Source organism: Juglans regia, chromosome 10 (assembly GCF_001411555.2).
Source record: "Juglans regia cultivar Chandler chromosome 10, Walnut 2.0, whole genome shotgun sequence".
In the NCBI taxonomy this organism is placed as follows: Eukaryota; Viridiplantae; Streptophyta; class Magnoliopsida; order Fagales; family Juglandaceae; genus Juglans; species Juglans regia.
In genome coordinates, this window is record NC_049910.1 from 15,683,768 (window position 1) to 15,702,374 (window position 18,607).

At 37.0% G+C, this 18,607-nt stretch overlaps 1 protein-coding gene and 1 non-coding gene across 4 annotated transcripts; both read left to right on the plus strand.

Annotated features, from left to right (window-relative positions):
* The first annotated feature begins 270 nt into the window (after nucleotides 1–270).
* On the plus strand, nucleotides 271–17,678 carry LOC109008000 (nuclear cap-binding protein subunit 2-like). Of its 3 annotated transcripts, none has more exons than XM_035694899.1 (9): nucleotides 271–425; nucleotides 702–731; nucleotides 2,081–2,304; nucleotides 10,849–10,987; nucleotides 11,067–11,100; nucleotides 12,329–12,439; nucleotides 16,612–16,659; nucleotides 16,780–16,886; nucleotides 17,426–17,678. In XM_035694899.1, the coding sequence occupies exons 2-9, from the start codon at nucleotides 714–716 to the stop codon at nucleotides 17,498–17,500; spliced, it is 756 nt and encodes a 251-aa protein (XP_035550792.1). In that variant the 5' UTR covers nucleotides 271–425; nucleotides 702–713; the 3' UTR covers nucleotides 17,501–17,678. The 3 variants fall into 3 exon arrangements, with proteins under 3 accessions (XP_035550792.1, XP_018843468.1, XP_018843467.1); XM_018987923.2 differs by having other exon boundaries at nucleotides 272–425; nucleotides 594–731; XM_018987922.2 differs by having other exon boundaries at nucleotides 272–425; nucleotides 607–731.
* LOC118349816 lies at nucleotides 6,712–6,819 on the plus strand. The gene has a single exon (XR_004802729.1). It is a non-coding gene; the product is annotated as a U6 spliceosomal RNA (small nuclear RNA).
* Nucleotides 17,679–18,607: the final 929 nt, after the last annotated feature.

Sequence of the window (18,607 nt, forward strand, 5' to 3'; positions counted from 1 at the left end):
CAACCCCTACACAGCTCAAAAACCCACAACCATCCAATTGGACTAACAAAAAAAAAAAAAAAAACCCCTAAAAGAAAAGAATAAAACACAATAAAATAAAATAACATATTAAATACTAAATATGGGGGTCTCACATATGAATCTTCGATTGGCTTTTGAGCCAATTAGAAATGACAAATGACTTTACTTAAGTTTTCTAATTGCGATTTTCTTGATATTTAAGTATTAATTTTATAATTAATCCTATGATTATAATTTTATGGTGCCATCCTTGTTTGTTAGGAGCCAGCGTACTCCACTACTCCCAAGCAAAACAAACACGACCGGAATCGGGAATAAGGTATTCTCGTCTGTCTCTGCCTGCCTGGTCGTAGCCTATTATAACATCCGCGGGAAAGCTCGAAGTGGCGATAACTCGTCTTCCGGTACCTCCTATCTCTCTCTCTCTCTCTCTCTCTCTCTCTCTCTCTCTCTCTCTCTCTGAGTGTGCTTCTTCATTAAAGATTGGTTTTTGTGAACCTTGGACTTTCTTTTCGTTCCTGAAACAATCCTCACGAAGTTCGATAGGGAATGATTATTCATAACAAGTACAGTAAATTAGTGCAGATGGTTTGTGAAAATTGATAGGCAGATCGACAATTTGTGGAACTATCTTTCTCTACTTTAATTTAATTTTTTCATTCGGAGCAATCTGCTTCAAGTTTCGGAGGGCGATGGCTTCCCTTTTCAAGGTAAACTCCCTGCCCTGCTTTTTTTGTTTTGTGTGTATTTAATGCAACTTCGTGAGCTTCGTCTCTCTGTTTCTTAACATTAAAGATGATCATGCTCGTGAAATGTTCCAATAAAAAGTATGGAATTACATATGTTTTAGAGTTAGTTAGTAAAGGCTAATTATCTCGGGTCGTTTGGGAATTTAAACGATAATTTGTCTGGGAGTATCAAAGAAGTCCTGTGAATTGAAGTGGGATGTATTAGTTGGAAGTTACAAGGATCCCGGTGTCCTTGCACTTGTATTTCTTTTTTCCCGAAGGTTAAGCAACATTCTTAGATTATGTTGTGCATGATTGCATTTGGACAGGGCATGTGCCGTTCTTCCAAAAAACTTGGACCTTGTAACGATAGTATCTTTTTACGGAATCCATGATATGCTCGTATTTCAACTTTTTATGATGATTGTTACTACTTTTGAATCACCTCAAGGATCAGGCTTTTTCCAATTGTTCTACTTATTCTAATGGATTCCTCCGTTATATGCAGTGAAAAATATGAATGAGCCAATTCAGATTTAAAGGGCCAACCAAAACTAGCGCTTATGATTTATAGTGCATCTGCGTTAGGTTGCTTATTCAATATGCTTGCCATATTTATTTTGATCTGTGTGTGTGCATACAAATTGTCATTTCCACCTCCTTCAATATCCCACTCCCTCCCCCATTTTATCCTTGGAAAGACAAATTATTCGTAAAAATTATAAAACATAGAAAACGCCCTAGAAAATTAAAGAATCTAATTTTTAAATGAAAATATTTTAAAAAAATGAAAATTAAAAAAAAAAATGAAAAAATGTTTTTAGAAATAAAGACAGTTTAAAATATAAAATTATTTATCAAAATATAAAATTTTTAGAAATTAAAAATAATTATTGAAAAATATTTAAAAAACATTATTTTTTAGAAACAAGATTTTTGTCAATGAATTTTTTTTTCCATATTTTAACGTTGTTAAAAGTTCTTTTTTGAAAATAAATTATTCATCATATTTTTTTAGTGTATTTATACTTTATAAATTTTTTTATTTTTTAAGGATATTTATGTCAAATTTCTAATGGAGGGGCTACATGGAGATTTTTTGGTAGTTCAGGGAATAATTGTCAACATTGATAGTTTAGGGGATCGCAGATTAGGTGGTAGTTTGAGAGGGTTTTTGATTTTACTCTACTTTTTTATTACCAGACTATAATGTGCTTAAAAAAGACCATAATGACAACACTGAAGTGCTATGTGCTCCAACTTACTAATCATTGTTTATTTATCTGCCTATGTGGCTGGCTTACTGATAATCTTATTTTACTTTATTTTAGGATCCATCAAAGCTTTCAGCATATAGGGATAGAAGATTTACCGGATCACAAGAGGAATTTGAACATGCACTTCAGACATCAACGACTGTGTATGTGGGTAATATGTCTTTCTACACTACGGAAGAGCAAGTTTATGAGATTTTCTCCCGAGCTGGGGAGATTAAGAAGATAATTATGGGTTTGGATAAGAACACGAAAACGCCTTGCGGCTTTTGTTTTGTCTTGTAAGGCTTCATTCTTCTTCATAATGTTAAAATTTTTGGATAAGAGTTTACATGGCAGGAGTTGTCAATCTTCCGTGAAGTGTTGCCTTTATTTTTCATCTGCTAAAACCATAGATTTCTTTTTTCTTTCTTTGGGTATATTTCTCTCTGTTGATCTGTACGCACACTGTTGATGCTTCAAACATGAGGGTTAGGGAAAGCTCCCATTAAAGGAAAAAAAGGTTGTCTTACTTATTTGAGATGATGGTTCTCTTGGAATATAACCATTTGAGTTTGAATACATATTTTTAACCAAAGATAATTGCAGGGACATGATAAATTTTTTTCAATCTTTATCTTACTTCTACAAAAACATATCAATCTTCATGGTAAAATTATTGTGATACCCCGAATTGGATATCAATCTTCATGGTAAAAAGATGAACTGCATTCATCTTTACCTTCAAAATCATGTACACCTATAAAAAAATATATTGTGATACCCCGAATTGGATCGAGTATAGGAAGGCTGTGAATGGGGTCCCATATTGCTTGGGAGGGAGAACTTCAAGTTCTTTATTATGATTCCAAGGGACTATAGTTGTAACCTTGACTAGCTCTTTAGGAGTATGGGCCTAGATGTGGCTTTGGGCATTGCTTGGGTTGTTACAAATATAAAATGAAGCCTGTCATTCTTTTTACCATCCCTAAAAATATTCTTTAAAAGTAGACCTGCTTCTTGTAGATGAAGCACTCCCTTTTAAAACTTAATTTTACACCCTATGCATAGATTGGCATTGGGTTGAATCCAAGGTGCCATAAAATTTGAAGTTCTCTTATATAAACTGTGGTAGTGCATCTTGAAACATGCTATTTTCTTGGGTTATACAGATTTTTCTGTTTCTTTTCCAAATCTGTACTGTTTAGAATTTTCTATATTGTATTTAAACTTATTTTAGTTCACTTCCCTAGCACTTCTTTATTATACTTATACTTTGCCTGTTTATGATTTCATAAGCTATAACGGTTTGCTTTCTAAAATTTTCCAAGTTGCTATATGCTTGACCACTTCGAGTTTCCAAGTTAAACTTTTGTTGTTTACTGCCTGTCAACTCAAAGCCAATGTTTCTTAGAATTGATGGTAGCATGAATGGAACAGTTAAAAATGCAAATATGATTAGCTGTAATCAACTTGACATTTACTTGAATTTGGAAAATAATCTCTTGAATATACTCCAATTTGAATATAATATTTATATATGTTTACCAGTTTGAATATAATACGTGTGTGTGTGTGTATGCTTCCCTCCTTTTCTAGTTGTTCGGGGCTGGTTTGTCTAAGTTATTATCAAGCTATTTAAAAAAAAAGAAAAAGAAAAGAAAAAAAAAACATGAGAACTTTTTTTTTTTTCTTTTGTATATCTTTGCTATATCTCCTGTGTGGCTGTGTACTAGAGTTTTGTCCTGTTTGTTATCTTCATGGAGTTTTATTCTCTGGTAAAGAAAATCAAATATAGCATTTCCTGCATGTGTCCCTACCTGTTTCATCAAACTTACTCAGGCATAACTCATTTCATATGATGTGACATTGAATTTTCACTGAAATTGTTCTTCTTTTGGTGTTTTCCTTCATGTCCAACCTTTTAATGTTGGTTCTTTTTTCATGAATTGACCAAAATAAACTATTTTTCAAACTCATGTATATCCTTCTTTTTTTTTTCTTTTTTTTTTTTTCTTATAGGTAAACCAATATATTATATTAACAAGAATAGGCTTAGCCCAAGTACATAGTATACAAGAGATAACACCTATTTAAGAAGAAGAAATAGACATTAAAATCTAAGCCATTGAAATCTACAGCCGTTTGTCTTCGAACGCCCAGTCATTTCACTCCTGCCAAATGCACCATAGAATACAAATAGGAATCATCTTCCACACAACTGAGATTTGTGGAACACCGCCCAGATTCGACCAACATGCCAAAAGTTCAACGACTGTTGCAAGCATAACTCAGGCTAGCTCTACCTGTCTGAATACATTGACCCATAATGCTCTAGCAATCTCGCAATGTAGTAGAAGATGGTCCACAGTCTCATCATTTTGTTTGCACATGCAACACCATTCCACCACTATCACCTTGCATTTCCGTAGATTATCCATCGTCAAAATCTTTCCTAGAGATGCTGTCCATGCAAAAAAATGCAGTCCTAGGAGGGGCATTGTTTCTCCAAATTCTTCTCCATGGGAAGTGATTATTCTGTGGTTGTGTGAGGGCCTTATAGAAAGAATGAACTAAAAACATACATTTTCTGGCAGGTTTCCACCACAAAGTATCAGTTCATTGAGTGCTCCATCCCATGGAGTATAGAAGTTGGAAGAAATCTACAAAATTGCTGACTTCTCAATCTTGAGCCGCCCTGGTGAAGCTCACATTCACTGAAATAAGTCACTATCCATCTCCATGAGATCTGCCACTGAAGCTTATTTCTCACGTGCAAGTATGAACATTGTATGAGTGCTTGAGAGCACTATCTCCACAACATTTGTCATGCTAGAATTTAATTCTTAAGCCATCTCCCATCACGATTCTAGCATGACGGACAAACACTCCCCACCCTCGTCTGATGTGCTTCGATATACCCACGCCATAAATCCCACATACCTCCTTAGAGCACCAACCCCTCCACAAGCCTCCATATTTGTAATCGATTACCGACTTCCATAAAGCTTCATGTTCCATATTATATCGCTAGAACCATTTCCCAAGTAAAGCCCTGTTGAACATCCTCATATTTCTAATTCTTTTTTTATAAGTAAAAGTATTGTATATTTCAAAAAGAGAAACCAAGTACACTGAATGTATACAAGAAAACACATTGCCCAAAATGACCCAAAAAGAAAAAAAAAAAAAAAAGAAAAAGAAACCAAGATACACCAGACCTGACCCCAATCCCTTGTTTCCTGTAGAACTAAAACTCTACCCGAACACCAACCCCAACACCTTGATTCCCCATCTTCACAAATTTCTCTCGGATTTCTAATTCTCAAACCACCAAAATAGGGGAGCATATCTTGTTCCACTTGATCAGATGGATTTTGAATTCATCCCCAAGTCCACTCCAAAGGAAATCACACTGCAGTTTCTCAATTCGTGTTGCCACACTCGCGAGGGTTGGAAACAAGGATAAGAAATATGTAGGTATAATGGAAAGAGTGCTTTTGATTAGAGTAATCCTACCACCTTTCGATAGACACAATCTCTACCAACTTGCCAATCTTCATTCTATCTTCTCAATTACTGCATCCCAAATAGTTTTAGCCCTGGAGGCGGCCCCAAGGGAAGGCCAAGATAATTCATAGGGAGAGATGAAACCTTACAATCAAGGATGTTAGCCAACTGGAACCAACTCTGACTTGGATAAATTTACTTTCAACCCAGATATAGTTTCAAAGCAAAGTAGAAGTGCCCTTAGTACTTGAATCTGGTTTAGATTTGCCCCATAGAAAATAAGGGTGTCGTTTGCTAACAACAAATGAGAAATGTGAAGAGTACCTCGATGTATATCACCAACCGAAAAATCAGCCAAGAACCCACTGTTAACCATCGCTGAAATCATTCTGTTACACACCTCCATGACTATGACAAAGAGAAGTGGGGATAAGGGATCCCCTTGCCTTAGACCTTGGGAGCTATTAAGAAAACCTACTGGGTAACCATTCACTAAAACTAAGAATCGTGCCGTCGATATGCACCACCTCTCCCTAAAGCCACCTCTCCCCAAAGCCACACCTCCCAAGCAAATACAACGAGAAATTCCAGTTAACATGATTGTAGGCCTTCTCCATATCAAACTTGCACAAGAGACCCAGATTGCCGGATTTTAATCTACTATCTAGGCATCCATTGACAATGAGTACTGAGTCCAAAATCTATTTCCCCATACAAATGCGTTTTGGGATTTCATAATGATCCACTCCAAAACTCCTCCCAATCGATTTGCAAGCACCTTGGAAATAATCTTATACACCACATTCACAAGGCTAATGGGCGGCAGTCCTTAACATCCGATGCCCCAATCTTCTTGGGAATAAGTGCAATAAAAGTGGCGTAAAGACTTTTCTCAAATTTTTCATCAATCTTTGGCCTCCACCCCACTGGCCCGGTAAGCAACTGTTCAAAAGAACCAGCAACATGTTCTTGAATCTTAGGGATATCCGTGCCAACAACTCCGCCAATATTCATCATCTCAATGGCATTAGTTTTTGTAACGCCCCAATGGAAGGCCCAAACCAGATAGTCTATAGTCCAAAAGGACTAGTCAATGATACAATTGGAGCCTCATTGGAACCTTATAAAGAGCAAGAACTTCTCCTTCCCAAGCAATGTGAGATTCCCATACACCACCTACCCTATCCATATCATATGGGGTATCACAATTTCGAGGACATCCTATAAAATTGGAACGATACAGAGAAGATCAGCATGGCCCCTGTGCAAGGATGACATGCACAAATCGAGAAATGGTATCAGAGCATATCCCAACCAGAAATGTGGGACTTAAGCTATGCCACCTACAATGAACAGACCCAACGAGGATGTAGGGAATTTTAGGGAGGTAGATTGTGATACTCCATATGATATGGATAAAGGTAGGTAGTGTATGGGATCCCAAATTGTTTGGGAAGGAGAAGTTCTTGCTCTTTATAAGGTTCCAATGGGGCTCAAATTACATCATTGACTAGTCTTTTTGGAGTATAGGCCATGTGGTTTGGGCCTTCCATTGGGGCGTTACAGTTCTCCTATGGGAATTTGCCACTTTATGAAAAAATTTCGTGCTACGATCTCCTTCTTTCAACCACAAAACTCTAGAGTTTTCCCGCCAAGAGATCTCATCTAATAGGCTAACCCTCTCTAGTTCTGAAACTAGTTCTGTCCTCCGAGCAAGTTCCTCCAAAGAAAGGGCCCGTCCCTCTTGTGCCCTCTCTAGCTCATGAAGCTCCTCCAATAGTGACTTCTTGCGGTTGCCTATATCTCCAAAATACTACATATTCCAAAGCTTTAAATCTTTTTTTAAAACTTTCAATTTACGTACAAAATTGAAACTAGGGGTACCTTGGATTTGATTAACCTATTCCACAAAGCCTTTAGTTTTTAACCACATATTCTCGAAATTAAAGTATCTCCTTCCACCTTGAATACCCCCACAATCCAACAAAATAAGGAAATGATCAGAACATAGGCAAGACAGTCTTTTTTGACATACCTCCGGTAATGAATTTCCTACTCCGGGGAGACTTAAGGCCTGGTTTGATTACACAAATCAAACCATCTTATCTCATTTCATCTCATATAATCATTACAACCCCAAACCCCCATACAAAATATAATAAACCATTCAAGTTTTTCAAATCCCAAAACAAAAATTATATTATAACAATATTTTATTCAACTTTCAACTTTTATCTCATCTCATATCATTTCATTTGTGTAACTAAACAAGGCCTAAGAATCTGTTCAATCTAGACTATGTTTGGTTATTGGACCATGTAAATGCACCACCTATAAGAGGAATGTCCACCAATCCCAACTCAAAAAAACAATCTGAGAAACTCAATATTGTTGGCCGCAACCTGCTATGTCCTGATCTTTCACTTGGGAATCTGACAACATTAAAATCCCTTCCTATACACCAAGGAAGGTCCCACAAGCTGTGTAACCAGGCTAACTCTTCCCATAGAAAGTTTCTACTGCTGTCCAAGGTCAGTCCATAAATTCCAGCAAAACTTCATCTAAAACTATCCCTCACATTTTGAAAAGAACAAGCCACTGTGTATTCCCCAATATATTCCATTTTTTCCACCACCCTTCTATCCCACATAACTAGTACTCCACCAAACGTCCCAATTGAAGCAAGAAAGACCCAATCAACATACGGACAGCTCCACAAAATTCTAATGATGTCCCTTGGAATATTTTCCATCTTGGTTTCTTGCAAGCACACAATATCCGACTTCCACTCTCGGAGCAAGTTTTTTTATCCGCAGGCTCTTATTAACCTCATTAAGCCCTCAAATGTTCCAAGAAATATTCTCAGGCTTCATAGAGACAATGTTGACCCCCTCCCTTTGGATCTTTCTCTACTTAAACTGCCCTCATAATTAATAGACCAAGTTAATCTCTTGAGCTCCCTCTATTTTTTTGAACAAAATTTCTTGATCTGAATATTTCCACTTTCAATGGAAGTTAGCAAAGCCATAATTGTTCTTCAAAACCATCACACTCAATTCCCACACAACGCTAGATTTTTTGCACCTAATCCATAACCCAGTCCGAAACAGTATGCTGACATGGAGGTAGAGACTTCAGTGGTATAGGCTCTCCATCCATCTCAACCCTTTCCCTTGATGCCCACAGCGATGCCAACAATAACCCTGTCGCCTCCTCAGCAAAAGAAGACCTGCATTCCCACTTAGGAAATTCACACACAGGGTCTGGCATTTGTAAAGCTCCTTCATTAACGTCCCCGATGCCCCCACCCATCGCAAGCTCCAGTTCCCCTTCATCTATGCTACCCCTCAGCCCTTTCTGTCCAAAAAATGCAGGAAAACTATCGGCCGACAGGAAGGGAGGTGGATCTCCCGTGTTCAGTACCGTCGGCTCCACCACAGCCATGCTCGCCAAAATACTGGAAGCTCCACCCCCCCTTCATATATGCTTCCCGTCGATCCTTTCTGTGGACTCCGTGCCTGGAAATTGACGGCCAACGATGAGGGGGTTTGGAAACCTATGTCTGGTGCTGAGACTACCATCTCTGTTGACTCCACCACTACCGTATCCTCCATCTCCTCCGCCGTCAGTGGTGCCTCTACTTGAGACAAGACCATCGGGATCCTCTCCGACGACATTGGTTGGTACCAACTGACAATGGGCCTGTGTCACATATTTCCCGTCTCCTTCATACAGGGCCCGCCTGTCTCTTGGTGTTTAATTGACCCACGAGCTAGGCCCAAAACCTGGGCCGAGCCTTGCTTTGCCTTCCCTTTAATTAGATTCACAGCTTGAAGCCCACTGGAGTGCCCCATGCCACTTTGATCCATGTTGACTAAACCTTCTGTGTCTAGACCGCCCATAGCTTTTCCTTTAAGTAGTCCATGGCCCAAGCCCAAGCCCAAGCCCACCCCCTTATTCTCCTCAACACACCGTATAAGACACTCCATTCTCTCCTGCGATACGTCTATCTATTTTTTCATGTCCGTCAGAGTACGATACACACCTTCCTCTGCCAGGCTGATAGCACGCCTGTTAGCACCATCGTGTCTCTGTACGCCTACTGAACCAGTGGCACAACCTAACCTCACTGGACCAACAGCTCCTCTCAAGCTGGCCGACATGTCAGACCTTTCTCCCGGCCTGATATGGTCACGGGATGGCACTAGTGCTTGCGGTTGTTGGCGGAACTCCCTGTTCGAACGTGTGTGAGGTTGGTTCAAAGCCATCGTCGTTACATGCGGTGGCGTATGAACATGTCCACCCTCTCTTCCAGCCTCCCTCATTGCCTCCATCAACTTCCTCCATCACTTTCCATCCCTCTTCTCTAGAATGAAAATGAAGTTCTGTCTACCGCCACCTCCATACTCCACTAGTGCCATGCAATAGTCGTGGGAGTTCAAACATCTCTGTGCAATGAAACCCAATGAGCAGTATAAAACTCTCTTCTTTCACCCTTCAAGCAGTCCTCCAATGCTTTGGTGAACTAGAGTACTGTGGCTAACCCCAAGCTCATTCCTTTCACAACTCTCTAGCTCCTCTTAGTAATGTGCAAATATTTTCCATCCCTTATTACCTTAAATACTTTTGATTCGATTACTACCAGTTTTGGAAGACCCATATTCCTTCCAAAACAACAATCTCGCCGTCGATCGCCCTCAACCACCATTGAAATGTTAAGTGTGCGGAGTCAATATCATGTTTTCTACAAACACAAAAATAAAATGGAAGTCTATGCATCCTTGTTTTGGAATCAATATTTCAATTTGTCTATTTGATAATTTTGGATGGTGCTGTACCCAAAGAAGTTTGTGCGCTGCCCATTTCTATAATTTTAGTCTGGTATTGGGGAGTTGCTAGTATTATGTTTATTTCTCTGTCATTAGCTTTTATGTTAATGTTATTCTTTGTGCCATTTATCATCAATTATATGGTTGATTTTAATTGGTTATGGGTGCAAACAATTTCTACTTGCCTAGGAGTTGGTTCAAGTGGTAAAGGGCCTTGGTCTTGGGGTTATGCTCCCCAGGGGTCTAAGGTTTGAACCCTAATCCTTGGGTGCTAAAAATTTCTAGGGGCCATGTTCTTTCTGTCTAAAGCCAGTGATTTACTTGATCCTTGACGTGAGTGTGTTACACATATCTAGAGTTTAATTGGGTAAAAGACATGTTGCGTTTGCATGGTCTCTGAGTTCCTCTTCATTTTAAAAAAATTGACCATAATTTGGTGGAGATGGATGCATGGAATGTTTGGTGATTACAACTAAAATTCTTTTTAATCATTAAGCTGTCTATTAGGTACTATTCTCGAGAAGACAGTGAGGATTCTTGCAAGTATATAAGTGGGACAATTCTTGATGATCGTCCTATTCGTGTGGATTTTGATTGGGGATTCCAAGAAGGAAGGCAATGGGGCCGTGGTCGAAGTGGTGGACAGGTGAGCTGCTGTGGTTGCCATATATTGCCCGAGTTCTACCCTCACTTTCTTTAATCGACTCATGATTTTTTTTGTGCAGGTGCGCGATGAATATCGTACTGATTATGATCCTGATATCCTCCTGAAGTCTGATTTTAACATATTTTTATCATATTTATAATTTTCTACAATATGGTTTTAGGCCATGGTACTGCTGATCTTCCAGGAAGGGTTTAGGAACTTGTTTGTTTTGGTATACTTGAACATGTGATAGTTATTATATTCGGTCAATATATTTTGCTTTTGCTATTTGGTTTCTGATTCACGACTTCCAAGTATGTGAGAAGTGGAAGATTCATTCAAATTTTAGCTCATATACACTTTGAAATATCTATCTTTGCGATACATATTTGATATAGAGGCTAAGTGAATGGATAGATAGACAAGCAGAAGGTTATGCTATCTTGTGAATAAGTCATTTTGCTACCAAATAGGTTATGTCATGCTGTTATGTATAAACAGGATGGAAATTAATTTTGGTTTTGTTCCAAACCTGCTGATCCAAAGTTAATTAATAATTAAAGGAAGTGCAATATTTTGGAGGAGCTTAACCCATACACATTATACGGAGGGTAGTTAAAAAAATGGATAAATATTTTGAATGACCCGGTTACCCCGATGCACATTATACCATTTGCAGCAATAATGCTCCTTCCACTTCATCTTCTCTCATTCTGCCTCTTATTGTCCACCGGTGATTTATTATGACATATTCCTAGCCCATGTAGTCTTTACCATCACCTAGATACTGTTGTTGGCTTTTCACTGGCCAAACCGGCTATAGTTCAAATTCTTGTTCCTTTTTGGTTAACCTTCGTTTTCCCCGTTTCCCAACTCTTTTTTTTCCCATCATATTGAGGCAAAAGATTTGACCTTCAGAAGAAACTATTTGAGTATTGAATTTTGATCTGATTTTTAGCCTGGTGATAACAGATCAAAGATAATTGTTTCAATTTTGTTTCTATTAATTGGATATAATTGACTTTATAGGTAAGTTCTTCTTGTGCTGGAGATATCGTAAGTTTGGGATTCTTGGCCATTTGGATGTATGTACAAGTGGATGTTATCTCTTTCAACTAGAACATATTGAGTTCTTTTTCTGTACTTTGTTTGTTTGCAACTTTGATTATGCATGCCTTATGTCTTGCAACTAATTTTCATTTGATTGTGCTTTCAAAGAAAAATTGTTTCATAATCTGATCAATTGATGCCTTTATATGTTTTTATTCTTAATCATTACCTGAATAAGTTTTGGACGATAAATTTTGGACAAGCTTGATCAGTTTCCTTAACATACTATACCTAGAGGCGGTTATGGAAAGTTAGTTCAGAGGGAGCTGGAAGCACAAAGGCAGCTTGTAGATTATGGTGGCGATTCATTGGGCTCTTTCCCACCAGTTATAACACCTCAGTGTAAGTTATTCAGAGCTAATCCATATATAAATGTGTAGCTTATAAACTACAACTATAGTTTATAGTTGATTGTCAGACTTTTTGTGTTGGAACCATTGCGGTCTTTTAATTTCTGCATTTAGAACATTTTGGCCACAAGTGTATTTTGAATTAGTCAGCTTCATAATTCAATAGATGCTTAAGCACTGACTGGCTGGTTGGATGAAGTATTTGTTTAAAGGTGGTAGGATCACCTTGATCAAGGATACCCTCTCTAATATCCCTACATTTTCCTGTCCTTGTTTTCCCTCCCAAGGAGCGTGGCTAATTAAATGGAGAAATTATAGCGAGATGTCTTATGGAGCGGGCTGGGTGAAGAATTCAAATTTCAGTTAGTAAACTAGGCCAAGGTGTGCTCTCCAATATTTTAGAGAGGTTTAGGAGTTCGAGACTTGCTTTTATTCAATCATGCCCTTATAGAAAAGTGGCCTTTACATTGTATCCAACGTGAGATGTGGAGGCCTTATGCCAAGCTTTAGTGGGTAATAAATTCTGTTGTGCTTGAGGTGGGTGGTGTTTTTTATTTTTATTTTATTTTATTTTTGAAGAGGTAAATGGGCCATATGGAGTGGGGGTATATGGAAAAAATCAATAGATTATGTGGGATCTTTTCTAGTCCTAATAGACTTAAGGTGGGTGATGGCTATAGGACTAGATTGTGTGGTGACATGGTTCTCATAGAAGCTTTCCTAGTGGTGTATTGTATTGCACGTTTAGGAGACTTCAGTGGCTAATCTATTGGAATTCCCCAATGGCTCCCTTTTGTGGAATGTTAGTTTTTTCAAAGTTGGTCATCACTTAGTTTTTCAAAGTGGATCATCGCTGGGAGGTTGATGCCTTCGTAGAGTTCTTCAATCTCTTTTATTCTACTTGATTATGTCTTGAAGGTGCTATTAGATCCATTGGCCTCTTTCAAAAAAAGGAAGTTCATTGTTCCATCTTTCTCTAGGGTCCTTATATTTCATAATAGTAACTCCTTCCCTTGGAGGGATATTTTCCGAACATGGCACCTCTAAGAGCAGTGTCTTTTAACTGGACAGCCTATTTAGGAAGGTCCTCACCTTTGATAATCTAAGAAAGCATCATATTATTGTGACGGATGGGTGCTGCATGTGCAAGAAGAGCTGATCATAATTAACCTATCAACTCATCGCATCCAATTATATCTAAGCTATTCCTGATCATTCTAATAAAACCTAAATCGACATGAGATCTTTTATATCCTCAAGTCTCGTGCAGAATCTGTGCTGATTAATTACATCAAACCTGGAGTTTTGGTTCATATCTCTATCCTTGAATACCTAAGGTTATCCTAAACATGGAACCTTGATTTCATAAAGTCTCTACAAATTCATATGCCATTATCAATAGGGAAATATCTCCAAAGAATCATTTTCTACAGTCAAAAGATGTACCTAATCTCTTTATAAGCATTTAAATCTCAACCTCACTTGTGTTTAAGCTACTAATTATAAATATAAATCTCAACCTCACTTCTGTTAATCAAAAAAAATTATAAATATAAAACAACCTTTAAACCTAGCTTGAGTCATTTCTTTCTGAAACCTCGTAATAATCTCCTATCTTGTTATTCACAATTGTAAGAATTTGCATCCTATCCTTGCAAATTTCTTTGCTGTCTTAAACCTTTAGTATGGCAAAACCTTGCATATGATAGATCAAGCGTATTCTAAATCATACATGTACTTAGTTTGCTAGGTAACTTAAATTTAGCGTCATGAAAGATCAAATTTAACGCCTATAATGCATTTCCTCAAGGGTATATTGATACCTATTCCTCGATATACTCTTTTTTTTTTTTTTTTTATATAAGTAAATTCCTCAACATACACTTATTGGACTACAACTTAATATACTTGTTCATGAATTTTGTCTAAAGTCTTATAAAAAAATGCCTACAATCTTTAAGAGTAATGTTCTTCATCTGAAAGAAACACTAACGTTTATCCTCCACTTTACTAATAGGCTAGCGATAACCTATAGATCTTATGCTATATATTCACATATCTAATAACCATTGGTGAATGCCTCAAAAGAAATGTATTTTTGCGGCAGCTTGGGCTTCCTTATTCCCTGGACACATCTGTTGTCCTCATGGTTAGAGCTGAGCACCGAACATGGTAATAATAGTATGATATTTACATATGCTAATACTATTATTAGTCAATTTAGTCTATTTATATTATAGAGTATATTATTTTATAATAATTAGCTCATACTATTTTTGAATTTAACTAACTATTTAAGTTATAGTTATATAGAATATATGTGATGAATGTATAGAAAAATTCATATATTTTTATAACATATGTACAATATCGGAGTCGAAGGTGGAGAGAAAAGTCGGAGTCAGAGTCAGAGCGGAGTCGGTCAGACAACACCTCCAACTTTGACTTTCCAGCTAAAAAAAATCCTACTGACTTCGACAAGACTTGTCGGAGTCAGATTTTTGGATTTTTGCTCGACTCCACTCATGGTAATTTGCATATTCTTTGCGATGAACTTGGTCTGACTTCTTCTCATGTATGTCATCTATGAAGTGTATCTGTTACCCGAGGATTAGCACAATAAAAAATCGGCACTATAACATATTAGTATTACATTAACTATATACATATATAAAATAATTATTACATTAGGGCAGGTTTGGGAGGTAAGATGAGAATTTTATGTTTTGTTTGAGAGTTTAAAATATTGTGTTTTAATATTATTATTGTTTTGGGATTTGAAAAATGTGAATTTGGATTTGAAAAAGTTGAATTGTTTATTATATTTTGTATGGAGATTTGAAAAATGTGTAATGATGAGATGAGATGAGATGAAAATTTTGTCTCATCCCAACCCCCAAACCTGCCCTATACAAAATATAATAAACAATTCAACTTTTTCAAATCCCAATTCACCTTTTTCAAATCCCAATACAATAATAATATTTTAAACTTTCAAACAAAACACAAAATTCTCATCTCACCCCCCAAACCTGCCCCTCTAATGTAGGCCAGAAAACATCCCAAGGAATATTTTATCCATAGTTATCTTTCCTTTTTCCTTAGTCGATCCTAGCTTTTGAGTCTACAGATCTCTTACACTTTGGCCTCGACACCAGTTTTGTAAGACCCCTCCCAAGAAGGTTAGGAATGCTAATTTACAATTTCCATATCGAAGATAGAAGCCTAGAGTTAAATGAATAGAAACCCTAGAATTTGGGGTGTGATACAAATGAAGACAATCAAAGCGAGAGAGAGATACTGAGAGAGTGGCATCCATCATGATCCAAGAGTGACCAGCAAGGGAGATACTGAGAATGCTGAGTGGCAGCGAGGGACTAGGGAGAGGGGCTTTGAGAAGCCAGGTTGGTGAAGAAAAATAACCATAATTATAAACCGAGATAGCTGTTATAAATTTCATCCAACCCGCCATCTGCCCGCCCTGGGTGGACTTTCCAAGTCTCCCCTACCTGCCTGGGTTAATGGGGAAAAATCTGCCCATTACCCTGTGGGCTGAGCACCACTGGATCAGCAAACTGAGCCTGCTAGTTGCAGCCACTGCCATTCACGGACTGGCCCCCAAGCTGCCTATATGGTTGTGAATGAAATACACATGGTCAAAATGAACTTTCTTAATTTGTTTCCATGTACGATTGGATTTGGATATATAAATTTGCAATTGTTATTGAAGAGAAGTGCGCAGTAGAAACTGGAGGTTCAAGCATTATGGACAAAAGGCTTGCTGGATGTAGTGAAAAGCATCAACCATAAAGAAGGCAATTGTTCAAAATATTTTTTCAGTTGATAAATTTTTTACCCTGGGTCACTGCACCCATCTGGATTAGTGCTGTTTACTTGATAACATACGATCATATATGCTTTCCAGTAATAGAAAGTTTTACAAGAGATCTATTAGAAAATTGCTTTGGTCATACCATATGGTCGCTTAGCTCTTAGAAACCGTTGGTTTAACAAACTGTCATGGGTTTCTTTGGTATCCCAAGTCTTGAGCCAACAAGGTTTTGCATGTTGGACCCGTAGAAAAGCTTCATTGTTGGAATAAAATTCAATATATTATGCATATTAATTTCTACTCCAGCAACCACTGACTGTTTAGTCCTACAGATGGTAGACGCGGCGGAAGCCATGGTCATGGAGGTTCTTATCGTAGAGGTAAATCCTTTTTAAGAGCGCCCCTATTATAACTATGCCACCATTTGTGTTTTCTTGTGTTTGTATTCCATCAGACTTCTATACATGGCTAGAGATTCTTTAATGTCTTTTCTGAGGCAGATTACCAACGAAAACGACAACGAGATGATGACCTCCACGGGCATGAGACCTCAAAGAGAACTTCAGATCATGAATCCAGGAGAAGTTCTGACTACGACTCCAGACCGGTAATTTCCACATGATGGTTTTGGCCAAAGTTTTAGGTCCCGTTTGGTTGGCAAATTCAGTTGAGATCAAGTCAGTTCAGTCTAATTTTAAGCTGAATCTAACATCCAAATACTCAATTCTCAAATTACTAAACTCATCTTAACTTAAAATTTCTTTACACGTGAAACACAACTTTTTTTTAATTTAACACTTATTTACACGCGGGACTCATAATTTTTTTCAACTTCCCATAAATATATCTAAACTCATCTTAACATCCAAACACATTTAAACTCATCTTAGGTGGACCTCACAAAACTCACTCCACCATCTCAACTCACTACTATTCATAAAGAACTCAATTCAACTCAATATCTAAACGTACCCTTATGCACTCTGTTGCAGAATTTATATAACTGAAAAGAGGAAAACCTATGTTTCTAATCTGCTTCCATTTCATTGGATTGGCAACAAGGTGGCAGCGGCCACATGCCCCCTGATTTGGTTGCCAATTTCTGGCTATTGTTAAGCTTAATTTTGCAATGTTTTGATTTGACAGGATAAGAATCCTCGGTTTCGTGAGAGTGGTGACTCTGATGATGATGAGGAAGATGGCCTGAAGAGACGCACTTGATATCTAATAGTGCTACTGTGTGATAACAACTGATCGTTCTGTTCTTTGTTTAAGTATTTTCTTTTAACCAACTCAGTTTCTGAAATCTTTCTGGGCGGCAATTTATGCCGAAAGAATGAACGGTGCATGTACCTTAAGAAATTACGGGTTAAGTATAAAATTTAGGAAAATTCGAACTTGCCCCATGCCTCCTGATTTTGACTACTAATGTATTTTTTAAATTTCTTTTTATTTAATGATTAAGGAAGTGACTGTTAGTGAATTTATATGTTTTTTTTTTAAAATATTTAAAGATATTTAAAGAATGTTTGAAAGAAAAAAAAAATTTACACTAGCAGTACGCCCAACTGTAAACACTGGGCGATTGACTAACACTGCCCTAATATTAATCTATGTATTTATTTTCTTTAAACCTTTTATTACATGAATGAAACTAAAGTGTTATTTCAAAAGTTTGCTAAGTGGGAGGTTTCTCATGTTAGGAGAAATGATAACTCTATAGCTCACTTGTTAGCAAAAACCTTTCTTTCATTTTCTGACCATATTGTAACATCGGAGGAGATCCCAACATGTATTTCTTCCTTGGTTTAATGAAATGAAGATGACACTTTGATTTCAAAAAAAAAAAAAAAAAAGAATGATTGACTTGGGAGTCATTTGTGCACTTAGAATATTTTAGAATGTGAATAGTAGCAAAATGATTTGAGTTAAGATCTTTTATTTGGTTTTGAAAAATGAAAGAGAAAAAAATTAAATAAAAAAATTATAAAATTAAAAGATTTTTTTATCTTTGTTTTGTTTCGAAATTTGGAAAAATTATATTGAGTTTTGTGTTTGGATAATGATATGTAATGATTAGATGAATATATTGAAGATTTAAAATTTAAAAGTATTTTATATTTTAATATATTTGAGAATAAAATACTTTGTTATCAAGACAGTCACTCCATGTGTGTTATGTGTAATAGGAATAAAGATAATATAAAAACAAATCAAATCAACAACAATAGGTACATTCACTTGTTCAATTTCCAGAGTCTTTTAATATCATATATTGGACATAACCTAGCTCTTTTTTTTATTTTTTTTGAAACATAACTCATTTCC

Bases quoted from the DNA above. Each gene is read 5' to 3' on its own strand.
- LOC109008000 (XM_035694899.1), top strand. The intron at 11,101-12,328 runs ATATCCTCCTGA...AACATACTATAC, and splicing joins TCGTACTGATTATGATCCTG to CTAGAGGCGGTTATGGAAAG. The intron at 12,440-16,611 runs GTAAGTTATTCA...TTAGTCCTACAG, and splicing joins ACCAGTTATAACACCTCAGT to ATGGTAGACGCGGCGGAAGC.